Source organism: Berghia stephanieae, chromosome 4 (genome assembly GCF_034508935.2).
Source record: "Berghia stephanieae isolate SIO BIC M18660-M18661 chromosome 4, UCSD_Bste_1.3, whole genome shotgun sequence".
NCBI classification, from domain to species: domain Eukaryota; kingdom Metazoa; phylum Mollusca; class Gastropoda; order Nudibranchia; family Aeolidiidae; genus Berghia; species Berghia stephanieae.
This window is the reverse complement of record NC_088363.1, coordinates 4108702-4123701: the sequence shown is the minus strand read 5'-3', so window position 1 is coordinate 4123701 and position 15000 is coordinate 4108702. Positions and strand designations below refer to the sequence as shown.

General features: G+C 39.4%; 1 protein-coding gene across 1 annotated transcript in view; it reads left to right on the top strand.

Moving 5' to 3' along the window:
* LOC144969913 (uncharacterized) overlaps nt 1–15000 on the top strand; it is a 79504-nt gene that overhangs the window by 54334 nt on the left and 10170 nt on the right. The window contains exons 13-23 of the mRNA XM_078908978.1: nt 94–255; nt 2000–2182; nt 3647–3760; nt 4978–5257; nt 6125–6242; nt 8673–8880; nt 10005–10234; nt 12169–12320; nt 12732–12989; nt 14217–14382; nt 14909–15000. The exon at nt 14909–15000 is cut by the window's right edge and continues 134 nt beyond it. Of these exons, the coding sequence (XP_078765104.1) occupies nt 94–255; nt 2000–2182; nt 3647–3760; nt 4978–5257; nt 6125–6242; nt 8673–8880; nt 10005–10234; nt 12169–12320; nt 12732–12989; nt 14217–14382; nt 14909–15000 (1963 nt within the window). The remainder of the gene's footprint in view (nt 1–93; nt 256–1999; nt 2183–3646; nt 3761–4977; nt 5258–6124; nt 6243–8672; nt 8881–10004; nt 10235–12168; nt 12321–12731; nt 12990–14216; nt 14383–14908) is intronic.

The window sequence follows — 15000 nt, the reverse complement described above, 5'->3', positions numbered from 1 at the left end:
CCACCACCACTACCACAATCACATCACCACCACCACCACCGCCTTCACCACCACCACCATCACCACCACCTCCATCACCACCTTTAATTTCAGTCTGGCAGGAGTGGACCGAGTGGTCTCCATGCAGTGTGACGTGCAATGATGGTGTGCGGACAAGAGACCGCAACTGTACGGATGTGGTCACGTGGTTACCCAGTGACTGTGGCCCTGACGCCTACAATGAGACTGAAGTTTGTGATGTGGGACCCTTACAGGGTAAGTGTTTCCTTCTGAGTGAGGGTGATCTATAGATAGTATGTGCTTGGCTAATAAGCTCACAACATTGCCATCCGGAAGTATAACGGACCAACACACAAAACTTTGTGTAACCTTGAACTTTTATAGTCTGATTATTACAGTTAAGTGAGAATTACTCATAAACGTGGATGGCAAAAAACCCCAACAAAACAAATAAAAACAATAACAAAGACACGAGTGACGTCAACTTCATTCTATCTATATATATTTTCCATGTGTTCGAGGTCATTGGTCACATTGCAAAATGTGCTCAAATTGACCAACATTTGTGAAAACTGTTCAAAGCTTTTGAAATGTCTAACATCACAGATTGGTCATATTGTTCAGCTTGAACAAAAAAAAAACGTTCAGAAACAACGTAGCGTGTTTACAGTTGTTAAGAAATAAATATCCAATCGTTGGACATCAACTAATCATGTGATTGATGACTTGGACGCTCTCGTTGGTGCTATGCGTTCAGCCAAAATACTCACAACATCCGCCAGCCGGATTTAACGTGTGCGCTTGGCTAACGAACTCACAACATTGCCATCTGACCAGTCCTAACAATACATAGATTACATATTGCATCCTTAGGTGGATCACTATTTTCAACACGATGTATAGATAGTATGCGCTAGGCTCAGAAGCTCACAACATTGCCATCCGGAAGTATAATGGACCAACACACAAAACTCTGTGTAACCATGAACGTTTATAGACTGGTTAATACAGTTTAGTGAGAATAACTCATAAACGCGGAAAGCAAAAAACAATAACAAAGACCTGAGGGACGTCATCTTCATTCTATGGATAACGGGACGTAAAAGAGCGAGGCTGAATGGTTTTTAACGACAACCAGCACATATTATTTAGACTAAGATATCAAATGCCATCACTCTGAAACCAGAATATCATTAATTACACAAGGTACGAATCATGGGACAGCATGGCTCAGCGGTATGGTCTTTGCTTCCTACCTGAAAAGGTACGAGTTCGACACTACCCGCCGCGCTGAGTGGTCTTGAGCAAGTCACCTCGCCTAAGCTCCCTTTGCAGCGTTGCACTGCGGCTGGCACCTGGGTTATTCCAGTCTTCCCTTAGTATAGACCCTAAAGAAAAATTTCCCCTATGGGATGAATAAAGGGAATTTTATTTAGTCCTCCAGAAGAGTAATTTTACACTTCCAATGAAATAGGAACCACTTTTTTTACTTCACACTTTTCTTTCTTTTTTCCAATGGGCATAATCTATATTACCTTTCCATGTGCACGAGGGCATTGGTCACATTGCAAAGTGTGCTCAAAATGACCTACATAGTGAAAAGTATTCACAGCTTTTGAAATATCTAGAATCCCGATTGGTCATTTTGTTCAGAATGACACATGAGTATGTGTACAATTTTCATAAACAAAACAGCGTGTTTACATTTGTTAAGAAGCATCCAATCGTTGATGACTGGGTTGGACGAAAACATGAATATAGATAGAATGCGCTTGGCCAAGGAGTTCACAACATTGCCATCCGGAAGTATAACGGACCATCACACAAACTCTGTGTAACCATGAACTTTTATAGTCAGGTTAATACAGTTTAGTGAGAATAACTCACAAACGCGGATGGCAAAAACAATAGCAAAGGCCTGAGTGACGTCATCTCCATACTATCTATAGATCGCTCCCATGTACTCAAATCTGACATCATATTTTATCTTTATCCCAAGGTGTGTGTTACAACAACGTGTCAGGCAATTGTTCCTATTGCGATTGGGGCTACACAGGATCTCAATGCGACTGGTGTGTTGCAAACTACACAGGATGTTACTGCGAATACTGCGAGGACAATCTGATTGGCTATAGCACCAATTGCTCTACCCCCTGTTACCATGGTTACGCATCTGTGACCGGTATGTTGACGTTTTATTTGTACTCAGTGAATCAGGTATTTCATTTAATTTGTACAAATAAATAGTTATTTGTAGTATTCTTCACAGAATCCAAATCACTCTTGTCTGACTTATTTACCATCTTTGTATATTTTGAATCCAAAATAATGATGATTTACAAAAGTTAGTCATGAAACTAATGAAGAAGTATTAGAGCAAGCTGAAACTAAAAGGTTATTAATTCGTACAATAAGAAAGAGACAAATGCAGTTTTTAGGGCACCTAAATCGACATAAATGTATTGAACATCTTACTCTCACAGGAAAGATGGAAGGTAAAAAGAGTAAAGGTAGACCAAGTAAAACATATTTGAATAGTTTGAACAGCTGGGTGCCAAAGAAAGAGAAGAATAATATCAGTTTTCTGAGGTTATCTGATCAGAGAGATGAATGGTATACCATGGTCACCGATGTCTGGCACAGACTTGGTACGTGAAGAAGAAGAAGAAGAAGTCATGAAAAAATGAGTACTTGGATAAATATTACGAGGTCAACTCATTTTATTTCAATTTAAAGACTTATCTAAGTTAAATCTAAAGATAGACTGAAAACTTTGTTTTGCTTACCCATTGGTGTTACAAAAAGAACAAAAACAAAACAAAACACAGAAACCAACAAAACCCAAGATCTAAGAAACAGCCCCCAACAAACCCTAACAAAAAAACAAAACAAAAAAGAAAACAAAAAAAAACAACTCAAAAACCAAAAACAAAAAACGAACAAACTGTAGAAATTGTTCAATTTAATTGAGCTTTACATAGAGCAATATATATATGTGCTCAAAGCGCTTTACAAGGGGACCCTGGTCAACAGCAATATATAACATGTAGGACGGGACATGGCACCTGTTAGGCAACGTAAGACAACGCTGTTAACGGCCAGGTACTCATTTTACACCTGAGTACGGTGAGAGAATGTGAGTAAAGAGCCTTTTACAAGGACTCAACTATGCGCCGAGCGCGAGGCTGGAACCCAGGACCTTCCTATCCGAAAGCGAGTGTCATACCACAAGACCACATAGCCACACAATTATGCAAACTCAATTAACACTCGGACGACAATATTCTTCCAATAAAGGACACACATATTTGATTATAATGTAATCAATGCCGCAGTACCAACAATTCAAGATATCACCTCGAAAGGGTTAACTCACTCAATCCTAGAGATTTTTGCTACTTTTCAAAATTAAAAAAAAGTATTAACAATGAGTATGTACTACAAAAATAGATAGTTTTATTCAACTACCATTAACATGCAAAAACTAAAAACATTAGCTTTGATACTACGCCTATAATTTGTCTCAGAAAAATGTAACAAATTGGCATGGGGTAAAAGTAACCCCCGGGTAAACTAACGGATATAGTCGGTGTTAGGGTTGAGTGAGTTAATAATAATAACGGCTTCAACTTTGAATTTTGACCAGGTGGGGACATCTGTGAGTGCCACGTCAACACCACCCTGGGATTCTGGCAGTCCCGGGATTGTAACGATTGTCTGGACGGCTTTATCTTGCCCGATTGTACAGACTGTGATACAGGTAGGTTACGGATGAATATAAAAAAGATTATGCCTTTTGAGCCAGGAAGGAATATAGATAACTCATCAAACAAGATGTCTGATGTCAACAGGAATCACCCATGTTGTCCAAGTGAGCAAATTGGGGGTTGATAATCTTGCTCAAGGAAAAAAAACCCAAAGTGCCTGAAGCGGGGCTCGAACCCGGGTCATCCGCATCACAGTGAAATGCCCTTAACCACTCGGCCACTTCGCCCCCCGATGAATAAGGAAATGGATAATAGATCAAATAGATTCATTGTTGAATAAATAAATAAATAAATTGATTCATAAATTATGTGAATGTCTAGATAGATAATGAATAAGTAAAAAAAAAAAGAAATGATCCTTCAGAGCCATTCGGCCCATGCTAGCCGTAGTTTATCCCGGTTTCTATAGCGTGAAACGGACAATAGCAATTGCTTGCTATCCGTTGTATTGGACGCTAGTCTATCGCAAAGTAATTTCCGCCAAATCTAATAGAATCAGCTACCCATTCACTGCTGGGTGGACAGGTGGGAAAGAGGGCGGGGGGGGGGGGGGGCAGAAAAAAATCTCGACTGCACCCAGGATCGACCTCGGTCCCCTTGCATGTGCATGAAGCGAGTGCTCTATCAACTGAGCTATTGGTGCCCCCCCCCCCCCTAATGAATACGTACTCATTCCTTTATTCATGAAAAACCTTATTCTCATATCTAGGAGAATCTAGGATAACTGACTTGCTTATCCGTGGCCTGCGCTTGTATGCCCTATATTTTTTTAAGTACAAAGAGGAAAGTGTTAAAATATTATCTAACACTATGGCAAAGTATGTCTTTATGCATTCACTCTTCTAATTGTTATTATTATATCGTGAGAATTATCGGCAACAAAGACAAATTCAATGTAACCTACTTAATCCTCATCGGGCCTTGAGGTACTTAGGGCATCCACCAGTCATCTCCATTTTTTTAGAGTGGCTGCTTTTGCGGTGGCTTTATTCCAGGAGAGGCTTGTTCCTTTATTTCTTTCTCCGTGGTTCTTTGGGTCTTCCCCGCTTTCTCTTCCCATCTACTGTCCAGTACAGGGCTGTTTTGGGAAGTGACCTTTTTTTCTTCTTCCATTCTGGCCATATTGACCCAGCCAATTCGATGTAAAATTCAATTCAATTATATTGACAATCGTACACAAATACTGACTCACGTTTATTTTCGTCTCAAGATTGGGTCGGTGACGGTCACTGCTCCATACCCTGTTATAACAACGGGACTTTATCCTGGGACTATGACGGTACAACCGACGATCTGGAGATTGTCCCGGAATTCACGTGTGTGGTGGCGTTATCCGGAAGTTACGTCAACGCCTGGTTCGGCTACAGCAGCTTCAACTCTAAGATTGTCAGTATTCCAGTGGGATCGAATAACGAGGTGAAGGGAGCGGTGCCTATTTCACAGGAGACGGAATTCAGACCAGGGCGCCATCAATACGCCTTTCAAGTAGGGTAAGATTTGATGAAAACTTTTAAAATCCGCTCCTATTTATTGAAAACCATATTCATTTCTTATTAGAAACATTAATGTTGAATATTGTTTAAAACCTTTTGAATAAGAATTAAATTGGTTTCAAAATGTGAAGGGAAAAAGAAACCAATTAAGAAAAATAACCAGAAAAGACAAAGTATTTCATAGAGAGATAATATCTAGGAGAGAAAGAGATAGATAGATAGAGAGAGAGAGAGATAGATAGATAGAGAGAGAGAGAGAGAGAGAGAGAAAGAAAGAATCAGAAAGATAGAGAGAGGGAGAGAGAAGAGAGAAAGATAATGAAAGATAGATGGCGAGAGTTAAAAAGATTGAAAGATAAAGACACACGGACACACACACACACACACAAACACACACACACACACAGAAGAGAGAGATAGAGATAGATAGATAGATAGATAGATAGAGATAGAGAGAGAGATAGATAGATAGAAAGATATATATATATATATATATATATATATATATATATATTATTTAAAATATTTACCACAATGTTTGAGATAGTCTACATTAATGTTTCAGGCTAAATTAAGCCTGAAACATTAATGTAGACTGTCTCAAACATTTGTGGTAAATATTTTAAATAATAATAATTCGCTCCATTACTGCATGTCGAGCACTTTTCGTACCATATTTGTATCAAACACAATTCAATATATATATATATATATATATATATATATATATATATATATATATATATATAGAGAGAGAGAGAGAGAGAGAGAGAGAGAGAGAGAAGGGAGGGGGAGGGATGGAGATATATTTTCATTACCATACATTATATAGATCTGAAAAATTCATTTTTTTGTCCTACAAAGGCCTGTTTTGGTTGGTGATTCAGCTACATGGACACTGGCCTATGACTTTGGTGGCAGTAACTACACAGTGGGCATCCCTACAGTGAATGCAACTTACTGCAACGACACTGTGGAAAAGGTATAGAGACAGAAATAGACGGAGAGAGAGAGAGAGAGAGAGAGAGAGAGAGAGAGAGAGAGAGAGAGAGAGAGGGAGAGAGAGAGAGAGAGAGAGAGAGAGAGAGAGAGAGAGAGATGATGATGAAAAAGATAGATAGGGAGACAGAGAGCAGTATAAGGAGAGATAGGCTAATCGAGAGAAAGGTGGTAGTAACTACACAGTGGCCATCCATACAGTCAATGCCACTTACTGCAACGACACTGTGGAAAAGGTAAAGAGACAGAAATAGACGGAGAGAGAGAGATGTAGAAAAAGATAGATAGGGAGACAAGACAGAGAGCAGTATAAGGAGAGATAGGCTAATCGAGAGAAAGGTGGTAGTAACTACACAGTGGCCATCCATACAGTCAATGCCACTTACTAAAATGACAGAAATAGACAGAGAGAGAGAGATAGATAGATGTAGAAAAAGATAGAAAGGGAGACAGAGAGCAGTATAAGGAAAGATAGGCTAATCGAGAGAAAGATGGCAGTAACTACACAGTGGACATCCCTACAGTCAATGCCACTTACTGCAACGACACTGTGGAAAAGGTAAAAAGACAGAAAAAGACGAAGAGAGATAGATGTAGAAAAAGATATATAAGGAGACCGAGAGCAGTATAAAGAAAGGTAGGCTAATCGAGAGAAAGGCGTCAGTAACTTGATAGATGGAGGGATAGATAGATAGATGGAGAGATGATAGAAGGGATAGATTGGTAGACGGAGAGCGATATAGATAGTATGCAGATGACGTCACTCAGGCCTTTGTTATTGTTTTTGCCATCCGCGTTTGTGAGTTGTTCTCACTAAACTGTATTAACAAGACTATAAAAGTTCATGGTTACACAGAGTTTGTGTGTTGGTCCGTTATACTTCCGGATGGCAATGTTGTGAACTCCTTGGCCAAGCGCATTCTATCTATAGAGATATACTAATAGAGAGGATGGTGGCCGTAACTACACAGTGGACATCCCTACAGTGACTGTCACTTGCTGCAACGACACTGTGAAAACGGTAACAAGATAGAAATGGATGGAGAGAGACACATTGATGTACAAATAGAGGGATAAGGAGACAGAGAGCAATATAAGGAAGGATAGGCTAATCAAGAGAAGGGTAGCAATAACTACACAATGGCCATCCCTACAGTGAATGCAACTTACTGCAACGACACTGTGGAAAAGGTAAAAAGACAGAAAAAGACGGAGGGAAATAGATGTAGAAAAAGATATTATATAGGGAGACAGAGACCAGTATAAAGAAAGGTAGTAACTTGATAGATGGAGGGATAGATAGATAGATGGAGAGATGATAGAAGGGATAGATTGGTAGACGGAGAGCGATATAGAGATATACTAATAGAGAGGATGGTGGCCGTAACTACACAGTGGACATCCTCCAGTCAATGCAACTTACTGAAACGACACCGTGGAAAAGGTAAAAAGACAGAAAAAAGACGGAGAGAGATAGATGTAGAAAAAATAGATAGGGAGGCAGAGAGCGATATAGAGATATACTAATAGAGAGGATGGTGGCAGGTACTACACAATGACTATCTCTAATGTGACTGTCACTTGCTGCAACGACACTGTGAAAACGGTAACAAGATAGAAATGGATGGAGAGAGACACATTGATGTACAAATAGAGGGATAGAGAGAGAGAGAGAGAGAGAGAGAGAGAAAGAGAAAGAGAGAGAGAGAGCTATGTAGGCTAATCGAGAGAAAGGTGGCAGTTACTACACAGTGGACATCCCTGCAGTGAATGCCACTTACTGCAACGACACTGTGGAGAAGGTAAAAATATAGAGATGGATGGAGAGATAGAAAGAAAGAGATAGATAAAAGATAAAGTGCGATATAAAGATAAACTAGTCAAGAGAAAGTAGCAGTAATTACACAGTGGCCATCCTTACAGTAAATGACGCTGTGTAAAAGGTTGAAAGATAGAAATAGATGGAGGGGATAGATAGATAGGTGGAGAGATGATAAAAGGGATAGATAGGCATACGGAGAGCGATATAGAGATAGACTAATAGAGAGAATGGTGGCATTAACTACACAATGACTATCTCTGCAGTGACCGCTACTTACCCCAACTATACTGTGGAAAAGGTAAAAAAAGAAGATGATAGAGTAAGAGAGACAGATAGAAAGTTCTTGGCCCGTTCTGAACGTTAAGTGTTGAAACTGTCTTACGACCCCGTTGAAAAACGTTTCAAGCACATTCACTGGAAGTTATCTTAATAAAATAATCTTACAAGTTCACCTACTCTACGTCTGAATAAAGACCAACTTAAAATCTGATGTTTGTTTGCTTTGTAGATAAGCTAGAATTTATCTGAAAACGGACATTAACCCAAACAAAAACTTTCAATATATTTGTTGTCATTGTTTGTTTGATACAGTGGAACCTGGCGGAGGTCGGTCTGGTCGTGGACACGGGATTCTGCAAATGTTTGTCTGGGTTTCACGGAGCTTCCTGTCAGAACGAATGTCCTGGTGGGTCTGACAACCCATGCAGCGGCAATGGAGAATGTCGCCGGACGGACGGAATCTGTGTGTGCCAGGCTAGATGGGCTGGAGAGACATATGATTATAGTCTGTATACAGAAGGTAGGCCATTGTATAGTCTGTATACATAACGCAGGCCATTGTATAGTCTGTATACAGAATGTAGGCCATTGTATAGTCTGCATACAGAATGAATGATGTTTTTAGTTTGTATCCAAAAGAGAGGTCATTGTATAGTCAGTATACAGACGGTAGGACAGTGTATAGTCTGTATACATCATGTAGCACATTGTATAGTTTGTATACAGAAAGTAGGACATTGGATAGTCTGTATAAAGAAGATAAGACATTGTATAATCTGTGTCAGAAGAAAGGACATTGTATAATTTGTTTACAGAAACTAGGCCATTGTATAGTCTGCATACATAACGCAGGCCATTGTATAGTCTGTATACAGAATGTAGGCCATTGTATAGTCTGTATACAGAATGGAGCACATTGTATAGCTTGGTTACAGAAAGTAGGACATTGGATAGTCTGTATATAGAAAATAAGACACTGTAATATATGTGCACAGAAGAAAGGACATTGTATATTCTCTCTCTCTGTACAGAATGTAGCTCATCGTTTAATCTGTATACCATTGTAGGCCATTGGGGTACGCAAGTTTAATGAATAATTAGTTGACTTGTCTAACCCGCTATTCAAACAATTCCGATAACAAAGCAGTGTCTTCAGTCTTCTTCTTCTTGCCCTTCTCCTTATTTCTTGTTGTTGCTATTTGTTGTTTATTGTTGTTTTTTTGTTGTTGTTGTGGTTGTTGTTGTTGTTGTTGTGTTCTTCTTGTTTTTGTTCTTGTTCTTGTTTTTCTTGTTCTTGTTCTTGTTCTTCTTCTTCTTCTTCTTCTTCTTCTTCTTCTTTTTCTTCTTCTTCTTCTTCTCGCTCCCTTTTTCTAATCTCTAACATGCAGCACACGCAGGTCCCATTTCCCTGCGAGTCCTCGTGCCACAAAGATAACACAATACATCTTCAGCAAGATCTTCACAATTCAAGCATTCACGTTACGTTGCTATATTATCCTTATGACTTAATTTGTTCGAAGAAAAAGTATGGCCATCAGCCAAGAAAGGCCAAATAAACTCTTGAACTTTGAACTTCGAACCTTATATTTCAGTATTTCCATGAAGGGTGTTAGTAAAACGGGTAATTATATACTATCTTATCAGGCTATATATCCTCTGATCCATCCTACGCTTGTGGCAACTGCACCACTGATTTCTACGGCACGGATTGTTCAACGGCTCGTCTAACTCGTTACACGAACAGTTCTAATTACTACGCCGCGGCCTTCAGTAGTGATATCATCACCCTTGACGGAGCGACCACCACCCTGGTAGAGCCTGGAGCCTACCGACTTCTACAGACTGCTGATATCAAAGTGGATGGATTCTATGTGGTCTGCATTCATTTTTTAAACATTAAAATGTCTTAAACATCTTCATCATCTTTGTCATCTTTCTTGTCGTCGACGTCATCAACATTATCAGTATTTTCATCATCATCATCATCATCATCATCATCATCATCATCATCATCATCATCATCATCATCATCATCATCATCATCTTCATTATCATCATCATCATCATCATCATCATCATCATCATCATCATCATCATCATCTTTTCAAAGTTGACATTCAGAAAACCCCTGAGATGAGACTATTGACTGGCCTCACTTTGGCAGTATCATAAATATACATAAGATAGATATCCAAGTACTATTATTCATTGATGCTATGCGTTTTGATAAAATATTCACAAAATACTCCAGCTGAATATAACGTACCATCACATAAAACTGTAATAACCTAGAACGTTTATAGACTGGTTATTATAATTTAGTGATAACTAATCAACAATATATACAATACTGGGAAAATTCCAGAAGATCTCTGTAACTCTATTTTCATAGCAATACCAAAGAAAGCAGGTGCAGTCAGATGCGAAAATTTTAGAACTATAAGTTTAATAAGCCACATCAACAAAATACTGTTGCGTATAATTATCAACAGGCTAAGGAATAAGATTAACCCCGAAATCGCAGAAGAACAATATGGATTCCAACCTGGCAGAGGGACAAGGAACGCAATATACCTCCTCCGTGTTTTAAGTGAAAGAGCTATACAGGTTCAGACCCCACTATACCTCTGTTTTGTCGACTACGAAAAAGCTTTTGATAGAGTACGCCACGAAGAAATACTAAAACAACTGCACTCCATTGGCGCTGATGAGAAAGACCTCAGACTCATGCAAACATTATACTACACCCAGCAGGCATCTATCAAAATCGGAAACTCTACAGGAAATTCCATTCCTATTGAGAAAGGAGTCCGTCAAGGGTGTGTTGCCTCACCAGATCTGTTTAATCTATACCAAGAAACAATCATGAGGGGCATAAATAATATGGAGGGAATAAAAGTAGGAGGTCACAACATAAATAATATAAGATACGCAGACGATACGGTACTCATTGCAACATCAGAAATCCAACTTCAAAAGATTGTTGACAAAGTGGTAGTAGATAGTGAAGCCAAGGGAATGGAAGTGAATATCACCAAAACGGAATGCATGGTAATACAGAAAAACCCCGAAAACAACAACACCTGCAATATAACGATTCACGGCGAGCAACTTACCAACGTAGAAAGTTTTAAATACCTAGGTTCAATAGTGACAACAGATGGAAGATGTAACCGAGACATACGAGCAAGAATAACTCAAGCCAAACAGGCCTTCATGGACCTGGGAAACATTTTGAAAAACAAACAGATGTCGTTCGGGATTAGATTCCGAGTCTTGAAGTGCTACGTGTGGCCAATCTTGTTATACGGATGCGAAAGCTGGACTACAAATGCAGAAACACAAAAGAACATTGAAGCTTTTGAAATGTGGTGCTTGAGAAGGATGCAGAGAATATCGTATACTGCACACAAAACGAACGAAGAAGTGCTAAAACAAACATACCAACAAAGGAAACTAATGCCCTTAATAGTGGATCGACAACTATCCTTTTTCGGACACATAGTAAGGAAAGATAAGAATGAATACCTGGCAAGTTGTGGAAAAATACCTGGTAAACGCGCCCGGGGGAGACAAAGAAAAACACTCATAGACCAACTGAAGGGCTTCACCAACCTAACAATCCAAGAGCTGTTTGAAAAAGCAAGAGACAGGGAGGAATGGAGAGAGATAATTCATGCAGTATCCGAAGCCTGGACCAGGCATGGAACCTAGAAGAAGAAGAATCACCAAAAATGTTTGTCTAAAAATTACAAAAAGAACCCCAAAGAGCTGAGTGACTTGAATTTCGTTCCTTCTATTTTTTCAGCCCTGCAAAGGTCGCCACGACTGCCACACCCTACGCGAGGTTGCCCTCAACTACAACAACGTCACACTGTCCATCGCAGTGGACGACAATGGTCTGACCACCATCAACGCCACGGAAACCTTCGACACTGCATATCCCTTGACTTACACAAGGTTAGTGTATTTTAGAAAATAATAGGAATATAAAACTTTTAAAAAAATAAGAAAAAAAAACAACGGCTATATGGTCTTGTTGTATGACACTCGCTTTTGGAACGGAAGGTCCTGGATTCGAGCCTCGCTCGGTGCAAAGTTGAGTCCTTGGAAAAGACTGTTTACTCACATTCTCTCACCGTACTCCTGTGTAAAATGAGTACCTGGCCGTTAGCAGCGTTGTCTCTGTCCGAGAAAAATTGTAATATCGCCTAACAGGCGTCATTTCCCGTCATAAATGTTAAATGTTGTTGATGGCTGGGGACCCCTTGTAAAGCGCATTGAAAGCGAATGTCAAACCACTAGACCACATAGCGCACATTATGCAAAATATCATTCACATTCACATATTCATTTCTTTTCTTTTTAAAGTGGAAACTTGACAGCTTCCGGAATTGTCAATGACGTCATCCGATACGTCTTCGAAGACGGAACTGAAATCGTCGTCTCCAACATCCAAGGAGAGCTTGTACTGGGAGTTGTCATTCCTGCCAACCACACCGGCGTCACGGGTCTCCTTGGCAACGCCGATGATGATTGGGTGAATGACGTATCGATGTCGGCCACTCAGTTGTCGTATGCTGCCAGTCACTTGGCTGCCGACCAGAAGGCTACCGACGCCAATACACAGTAAGTGATTCGGTTTGGTTGCACTTTGTCAAAGCACATAAACAAAAAAAAAATCATTACGGCTTTTGAATTTGCATCCTGGGATGTGATCGCCCTGGCATTCTACTAAGGAATATATATATATATAATATATATATATATATATATATATAATATATATATATATATATATATATATATATATATTATATATATATAATATTATATTATAATCATATATATATATAATATATATATATATATATATATATATATATATGAGTGTTGGTGGATACTCGTAGGTACAAAAGTGCTCGATAATGATGGTTAGAGCTAATATAAAATATAAATTGTCACTCACATTATATGGCAAAGACGTTCGTATCTGTGGCTTTCGACCACGTCTTCAGTCGGCATAATGTCCGAAGAAAAACATGTATTCCATTTGAGGAGCTTGTCCTTGCTTCCTTGCAAGCACCAACTCACCCCCCCCCCCCCCCCCCCAGCCACCCAACTATTAAACTTCGAACAATAGACACAACGGAAGCAAGGACAAGCACCTAAAATGGAATACATTTTTTTCTTCGGACATTATGCCTACTGAAGACGTGCTCGAAAGCCACAGAAACGAATGTATTGGCCATATAATGTGAGTGACAAATTATATATATATATATATATATATATATATATATATATATATGTATATAATTTATATATATACATATATGTATATTTATAAATATTTTTAGAGAGAGAGAGAGAAAGAGAGAGAGAGGGAGAAAGAGAGAGAGAGAGAGAGAGAGAGAGAAATAGAGAGAGTGAGAGAGCGAGCGAGAGAGAGAGAGAGAGAGAGAGAGAGAGAGAGAGCGAGATAATCCATCACACAAAGGTCTAGAGTCAAAAGGAATCGCGCTTGTTGTCCAAAGTGAAAAACTGGGAGTTAATAAATTTGTCCAAGGAAAGAATAACGAAAGTGCCTGGAGCGGGGGCTCGATCACGGATATTTCCGGACCTCGGCCTTACCCACCTGGCCACGTCAACCCCTCCCCCAACTCTAAAACTTTGTACATAGTCACAACACTTAGTAAACCAACTTTTACTTCAACGATGCGAAGCACTTCAGGATAATAGTTCTAAATGTTTCATTATTAGACCTGCCTACTTCGATCATAAAACTCAAATATATATATTTAAAATCAGTTTGTTTATTAAATATAGTTATCCCATCCTATAATTTATGCACAGATTCAAGTTGAATTCTGGGAACACGATTCTTCTCCAATCCGACCTTGACCAAACTTTGGACAGTGGCGGTCACGCCTTGATGCTGGCGTACAACTCCACTGGTGGAAATGTTTCTGGGATTTCCTTGGAACCCATGACGGAATTCTCTCTGGAGCTGTGGACTCAAGTAAGATTTATTGGTTTGAAGAAGAAATCGTAAGAAATGAAAGGCTCTTTTTAAAAAGTGGAGTTCAAGCAGCCGAGTATAAACGAAATCTCACTGTAGCTTGTGTGTGTGTGTGTGGGGGGGGGGGGTAGGATCCAGTCTTTGATCTCCATTTCAGACACCCTCTACTATACCTACTTACATATTCTCAAGGTTCCTTGGTGGAAGATAAGGTGCCAACAAAGTTCCTCCAATGATTTCTGACCTGGGCAAGCCAGCTCAAGTCAATCCATGTCTTTCCAGCCTCTTTCTTCTCCTCTTCAACTGACAGAATATTTTTCTCATGGCAACAAATATGTAGGGAGACCAACAGCCACCAACATCATTAGTAACTACCCTGAACGATAATCTCTCTATATATCAGAAATTTCTGGATTCAGATGAGGCTTAATTAATCCCTGAAGAACAAAGAAATATTGCTGTGTCCTCCGTACTAAAGTCACAAGATCTTGACAACTTCTTGAATTGGTTCATGATATGCTTTCAGATACCGGACACGTCATCAACAACAGCCGTCCTGGCCACAATGGAGACCTCAGAAGGTCTAATGGAGGTGAGCGTTGTCAACGGATTTCTAAC